At 47.1% G+C, this 7,643-nt stretch overlaps 1 protein-coding gene across 1 annotated transcript; it reads right to left on the bottom strand.

The window, feature by feature from the left end:
* Nucleotides 1-1,296: 1,296 nt before the first annotated feature.
* On the bottom strand, nt 1,297-4,369 carry LOC122371519 (innexin inx2-like). Its single transcript, XM_043347896.1, has 3 exons — nt 4,135-4,369; nt 3,437-3,601; nt 1,297-3,261 (listed from the first exon to the last, which is right to left on the bottom strand). Exons 1-3 carry the CDS (start codon nt 4,253-4,255, stop codon nt 2,351-2,353), a joined length of 1,197 nt encoding a protein of 398 aa, XP_043203831.1. The 5' UTR covers nt 4,256-4,369; the 3' UTR covers nt 1,297-2,350.
* Nucleotides 4,370-7,643: the final 3,274 nt, after the last annotated feature.

Raw genomic sequence — 7,643 nt, 5'->3', positions numbered from 1 at the left:
AATCATTGTTGTTGCCTGCTGGATCGAACAGCGAAAGAGCGCCCTCGCCCCTTCCGTGAGACCTGCACAAACTTACCAGGAGTCTGCAGTCAGAACACGACACCGTAATCATATTGAAAAAGGGCATAGCGTATAGAAGAGTAGCAACTAGCGTCTCACTGACCTTAGGCCAAAATATTTCTCTTCATGACATCCACACAAGGCCAATGCAATGTATGTAGATAGGCATACCTATCAATACAGAAATGATATATCCAAATATGTCTTTGCCGCGTCATAGTTGTAACGCACTACGGGGATCTCCAGAGATCTGATCGTTACGGTCCAAGGCGGACATGAGGACAGGTGGCGCCGCCGCCGCTCGCATAGCGGCGGGAATGTGAACTAACCTGTTTACCATAAGGCCACTGTGCTAACGGCCGCTGCGGGCGCCGTTTCGGGCTAGTTTTGACTTTGTAGCGCAATTAATGGTTTATTTATAATAAAAATGGACTAGCGAGAGTCGTGCCGGAATCAGAATTCAATGTTCTACAAAACTAAGCCATTTTCATTGCGATCACGTCATAGACTTCACCGCCCAACCCAATAAAGCAGAAATATGTCGTGTCACCGGTGATTACATGCAAAAATTATTTGGCATATAGCATAAAAACCAGAACACCTTTGACTGCAGCGACTATGCGGTACTACAGAAAATTGTATGGCCTACCTAATGGTGCCCATTACTTAATAATTAAGCTGAGTATTTCGTCGCCCAACTCTTGTAAAACCGTATGTCCGCTTGTCTATGGAGTTTGGACCGTAACGTTGGCTAATATTAGCCAATCAGTAGCATATGTTACTGGAAACTGTCATAGTGGAAGTAAATTGGTAGCTGTTTCAGCTACCAAATTGATGAAGGAAATAGGGAAAATTGCTTATTTTACACGAACACCAGTCATACGCTAATCAAAGTAGAGCTAATGAGAATGGCATTATCCCACGAAGGAAAGCCAATTTGCCACGTAAGCCACCATGAATAGATTTGCTGAGCTTGTCATCACGTGTTTTTAACAAAAAAAGTCAATGAAATCATGTAATTTACGAATTTCTAGCACTCACATGCATATTTTCGTCTGCACACCGAATTGCGTCCAGGATATTGGCCATGGCGTATTTCTCGTGAACCCTCTGTTAGTGGAAATTCCACTATCTGGCAACTAGCCCTATGTAAACGCGGCTGATGGTAAACTTCGTCATTACATTAAAACAAAAAATCATGCATTTTCAAAAGGACGGTAGTCGAAAAACTTTCACTTGATCAATAATATTTATTTTTTGAACGGGCGTCCGACATTCAACCAACTCACTCTCATTAGTAAAAAGAAGCATAACACACATTATGCATATTTTCCACAGAGCAAAAGCCATGCGAGTGTGCTTCATGGTACCTTAGCTAGCAAATACGAATAGTTACCGAGATATAGCATGCAGTATTAGTTAATCTTATCGTATATCTATACCTATGTTAACGACATGACAGGCACCCTGAGGCTTGGTTTACCACTTATGAATAATAACAGACGCCACAGCAGCAGCATTCACGTACATTTATCACATAGTTATACCGCAAGATGCCCGGCCGATGACGATAGTTTGCCCTTAGCGCAATATCTTAACATATAATCATATATAACAACACATGGTCAATTTACCACTTAGTTCCAACTTGGTCCAAAGCGGGTTTATCCATATTCTTAGCAATGTACTCTTACGGAATCCCATTGGCGAGCGTCCTTAGCACCCAAGCACAGCCCTGTTTAGTTGCTGTGCGTAGAAAATCCTGCTTACAATGGGATTAGAGCTGGTTCGGTTAGCTCACCGACCGACGAGTCTACCCGTTGACCATTCTTTGGTCCAATTTGACATACCTTACTCTAAGCCAGGTGAGCAATAAGCGTCAACAATATTTCACAATACTATGAAATCACTTGCCACTTATTGCCACCCGACATTATCTTAAATTAAAACGCTTGGAAGCCCACGAAGCCTTTATCCAATCAGATATGGTCCAACTATTAATGCTTTGCACGTCACACTTATGTATAGAATAAGTCTAATAATGTACACACTGATACTTGTCCAAGAAAAACACCAAGCAGCTGTCAGCGACTAAGCGTGGCCGTGCCCAACTCTCAAGCAGTTCCACCTCAACCGCCGAGGGAGCTCAGTTCGGGGTCAAATCAGTGACTTCAGCTCGGAACACACAGCAAAAGCAGCTCGCTCCATTCATTGCGTCCAACTCTTGCCATCCAGCGAGTCATGTTCGGTATGCTTCATGATCGTTTCTCTGTCCGGACGTCACATCCGCTCAGTTGGCGTCGGCTGTGTGCGACACGTTGCGCTTGACCAGCGTTTGTCCGGGGGTGTGCTCGATGGGCGGCGCGCGTGGGATGGTGCCCTCGCCGGCCGGCTTCTTGGTGAGCGTGTGCGACAGCTCGGCCATCAGCTGGCTGAACGCCACCGCGTCCATGTTCTTGGCCATCATACAGAAGAGGAAGAAGTCTCCGAGCCGGACGCGCTGGGCGACATCCTCCAGGTCGCGGGGGTTCACCAGCTCGGTGCTCCTCTTCAGCATGGGCACGCGCAGGGCGGTGGCCGACATCATCACCAGACGCCAGACGAAGGCCAGAGCGCTGACCAGCGCCAGCGTCAGCAGCCAAAACCACAGCAGCAGGTACACCTTCTCGTTGAGGATGTTGAGCGCCATGACGCAGATGGAGTCGATCGACTGCACCGAGCCTGAGCTGCCCACCAGCTGGAAGTTGCACTTGGTCAGCTTCGGGAACGTCTCGGTCATCGGACTGGCACGGTTGCCGTAGCGACCCGAGAAGTAGGCGAGCGCGCGAGGCCCGTACGACAAGAAGTCGCCGTTCAGGAACCGGTCTGTGATGAAGATGTTGGCCACCACGTTGATGCAGTTGAGCAGCTCGCAGGCGCAGTAGCGGTAGAAGTAGCCGTTGTAGGAGCCAAGCGACGCCTGGAGGTACTGGACCGTGTTGGATAGGCGCCGCGCGCGGTCCTCGGCGTCAAGGACAGGCACGCTGGTCTGCTGGAGCAGCGAGGACAGCCGGCGACCCTCGGCCACGCGCCACAGCCAGTGCGGCACGTAGAACGCCATCCCCTGCAGGAAGAGCACGAACGCCACCCACTGGTAGTAGCCGTGGTACTTTTTCTCGTCGGTGGCGCTGTGCGTTCCCACTCCCTGGAACGGAATGTCACCTGCAGGAAGAACAGACCGGGTGTTAGACAACGGTGCCGGCTTTTTGTATGCTTTCCTTAGACAAGGCATGTCATGAGAGTTAAAAAAAGGAAGAATATGACTTTGCGGCATGGAAAACAGTAAATGAATTATCCTTCGCTGTGCTCTCTAAGATGAGCCATATGCGTTACTCACTGAACGGGTACTTGTCTCCCTTGGCCAGCTGGTGTGGCAGCGTGTACGTTGACGTCACCCAGCAGTACGTGTTGATGACGTCCTTGGAAATACGGTCCGGGTCCGAGTGGTGGCAGTTCACCGGGCTGCCGAACAGACTCGAAGTGCACAGCAGCGCTGACGCTCCTGATCGAAAGCAACAGTTTCGGCAGTCAGCAGAATCGCCGATTGGAGCGAGAGCATAGCAGCGAGTATCTCATTGGAAGGCAGTTTCCAGATTTATTGCTGACAAGTCACAACTCACAAATGTCAACACCTCTTCTCTGTTATCTGTTAGAAGCTGGATAATATATTTCTATCATGGGTCTAAGCCGTCTAACAGCGTCAGGCAACTGATAAAACTTTACGATAATCACTCGCAGACACTATTTTCGCCTCACCAATTCATGCAAGCTACACAACTGATTGCCTGCAGCGCCTTTCAAATTATGACATTATGGGATTGACGTTACCTATCTTGCAATCATTTAACTGCACATCAAATAACGTTCCCAAGGTAAGTGATCTGAGAATATATTCCCACCATCTCATTATTTTTTTTTTTGAGACATAAGTGTTCGCAGTAAAGCCGTCTGAATTCTGACATACCTAATGCCAAGTTGACCCCAGCCATCAGCAAAAGGTCATCGGTACCACATTGACTTTGCTGCGTTCCTTACCAAGGAAGATGGTAGTGGTCACGCGATAGTGCAGCTGGAAGAGGCGATTGTCGATGTGCACCCCGCCAGCCCCCTTGCCCTTGATGAAGCGGGCGAGGCCGGCCAATGCACTCATAGGCATGGTGGCTATCTTAGGTGAGGATCAGCGGTCTTAAACGTTCTCCTTGACCCGCCTTTTCGGGTCTGTAGATTTGTCCAGCGTCTCAGATGCGATAGCAGTCGGAGCTGAAAAAAGAGCAAGCCGGTGAATCATAACAAGGAGTGCGTCGTACCCACATAAACATAACAGGAAAAACATAAATGATGCTTCATATATTTCGTTCCTCGACTCGCTCCTTCCTGTCTTTCATCGCCACCTTGGATGTATGACATTTGACAGATGCCTAGGCCCCACTGGAGGTCCATCCCTAACACCAATAAAGCCTGTTGTACCAACAAATAAGGTCATTCACCAGCCGGGCGAGTCAGACACGGCATTATGTCATTCTGTCACCTACAGACCGGAAATGTCTGTCGGCACCATTGATAGAGCCGCCCACTGCTGCCCGTGGAACTGACTGATGCAACTCTTTGCGGGATGTCGGAGTACAACCGAAAATACACAGAGAATCCACCTCGCAGAACGTCTTTCTACGACTTAAAGAATTCCTTGCTCGCGACATAAGAACTAAATTTGGTACAAAACCAGGTTTAAACGATAAAAGTATTTATTTTTAAGCATCGAGCACCGGTTTCCACACAGAGGGGCATATGCTGAGAGGACTTCACAGGTTTGAGAGGACCCTATGAGGCTTTATTTAACAAATGGGTTGCTTTACGCGTTCGGCGTTTTTAGAACTCCATTTCGGGCTATAAAATTGAGCCACATCTCGGCTTACCCTTATATTTTTTCCACTCGAACAGCATGTTAAAAACCCGAGGGAAGTTAACGAGGGAGTTAACGAGTTAAGAGAAGAAAGAGCATGTTCTAGTAGGCTCCATCTGGATTTGTACGGACGAGTGCAGATTAGAATAAAAGGAACGCTTAACTCATCTCTTTCCATATTTTTTTCAGTTGCTATGCCAATTTTTAAAGCACTTAGAAATAAACATAAAAAGTAGTGATTTTGATCAATTACCTAATATTTAAACCAATAGTACGCCCTTATGCTATACGTCTCAAACCCACGAGAATCGCATGATTAGACGATGCTAACATTTTATTGGTCGTACGACTGTACATACGGTCAATGGTTATGGTGACATTCGAAGAATATGATATAAGATGGATAGATAACTCTCCTCTTCTTTTTCGAGATTCGATTTTAATTAAGTGCAAAGTAGGTTTATAGAATCTCGTATTCAATCAAGAGAAACACCATTGTTTTATCGCGGTAAGCTAGAACAGCTGTAGGTAGGGAGATAGGTAGGCAGTGACAGGCACTCATTATTCATAAATCATATCATAAATCATGATGACGGGACATCCATGGAAATCATTACCAAATCCAGCAACATTAATGAGACATCACGTACTTATTTTCATTTTAGTCCTCAAAACACGATCATAATCCAAATAATACTATAAAGTTGCGAGCTATGGTAAGACCGAAGGGAGTCGTTAGCTGCCGGCGGAGACCTGTCAGCTAGGCTGTACCGCCGTACACTCGAGCAATGCGGCACAGCATGAGCAGAAATCGCCTTCATCATGATCTTTGAACAAGAATGGACACTGCTGTCCGTCGTTCAGCTGAGGGGTTCAGCCTGCAGCTACAGCCTTCGTCTCACTATGTGTAAAACTTTTTTCACAAAAGCAGGAATAGGTTGAACGCTATGCTATCAGTCGAGCGGGAATCATATCACAGACACGCGCGATGCTCCACCCTTTCGATTGGGATTATCATAAGTTTCCGCAAACTTTTTGGGCAAAGTGACCACCATCTCGAAATGCATTTTCCCACACTTTTGGAAGTTTCTGGCTCGAGGAAATGATAACAGCAGCTTAAAAGAACATAGCACTTCAGTGCCAATAGTTCCAGCAAGGCGGTTCCACGGCCAATACCGCTAAAGAATACCGGGAGTGGCCCCCTGCAGGAGCGCTCCAGGCAGCGCGTGATCTCGAGGTTCGAACTTATCCGTGACCAGCGAGCTCCCCGCACTTGACCCTACCGGACTTTTCATGTATGTAGGATCACCTCAAATCCAAGGTGGTACCGGAACCACCCAAGAAGTCCCAAAGACCTGAAGGGTGCAGTGAGGTCGGCGGTGCGCTGCCTGCCGCCTTCCGTGTGCCGTGCAGCAACAGAGGCCGCGATGATACACCCTAAAATGTATGAATTATAATTTCGTCTGACTTTTGTGAGAAGCCCGGTATCCGCCAAACGTGGCAACAACAGCCAAAAGCTTTTTTGGCGGGAGGGGGAGGAGCACATACAAAGTTTTGTAAAATAGCACCAAACTGGGTGAAAGATTTAGACAATTATTAGATCAATTTTAGGTGTGGACCATCGCACGTCTTGATGTTATGATTTCCGAGTGTCTGATAGTAAAGCCTTTAATCTATTATGGACAGATTCGCGGATCCAGATAACGTACGCTTCAGGGACACAGTCCAAAAATTTGCTTCAAGCTGACACCAAGTTGTTGAAACTCTTAACCCTATTCCTGGCGGGCTCCGCCGGGACAAGAAACTGGCGGGGGGGGGGGCCGATTCGGCCTCCCCTGAGATCTCGAGAACGAAGCAAGATAGCGACAATCGGTAAACGGCATCGGATACGCATGGACAAGGTCTACAATTTTTACTAAGGTCATTTTCAGGTCAGGTCAAAGATGACGTCACAGGGGTCGAAAAAGTCAAAATGGCGGCGCTAGATATGGAGAGAGTTTTTCTCGAATAACTTTCGAATTAGTCAAGATAGGAACAAACTAAGGGCATCATCGTGATCCTCTCGTCAATCCGCATCGAATGATATATATGTTGACCTCGAAAGGTCAAGGTCAAAGGTTGACCTCAGGTCACGTGACCTCGAGGTCATCATGTATATCATTCGATGCGTCTTGACGAGCTGAACACAATGAGACCATCCACGCGTCTGTATCTTGTTCCTGTACGGAGTTATTGGCCAAAAACCTTTGGTGACCTTTGATGACGTCACATGACCTCACAGCTGCCCAACAGCAAAACAGACCTCAAGGTAGTGAAGGTTGATCGTATATGAAGTCATGTATGGTATATGGGGCCATTCCGACCCGTTTTAGTGGTAAAAACAGGGAGTTTATTTTTCCCCCATTGACTTATAATGGGGAGGTCGCGAAACTGACCTGACCTTAGGTCACCGATATCAAAATTCCGAGATATACAAATTGCACATACTGGTACCCTAACTAAAGCCTGAAGAGAAGAAATTGATCGGTCAAAACTCTAGCTCTGGCGTGATTGCAAACTTTTCTGAGGTAGGGTCACCAAACCGCCTCTGGTGACCTGACCTGAGGTCAGATCAACTCAAAATTTTCAGACATGTTGCTAGAAG

Source organism: Amphibalanus amphitrite, unplaced genomic scaffold (assembly GCF_019059575.1).
Source record: "Amphibalanus amphitrite isolate SeventyFive unplaced genomic scaffold, NRLGWU_Aamphi_draft 001251F_arrow, whole genome shotgun sequence".
NCBI classification, from domain to species: Eukaryota; Metazoa; Arthropoda; class Thecostraca; order Balanomorpha; family Balanidae; genus Amphibalanus; species Amphibalanus amphitrite.
This window is presented reverse-complemented; position numbering and strand designations above follow the sequence as displayed.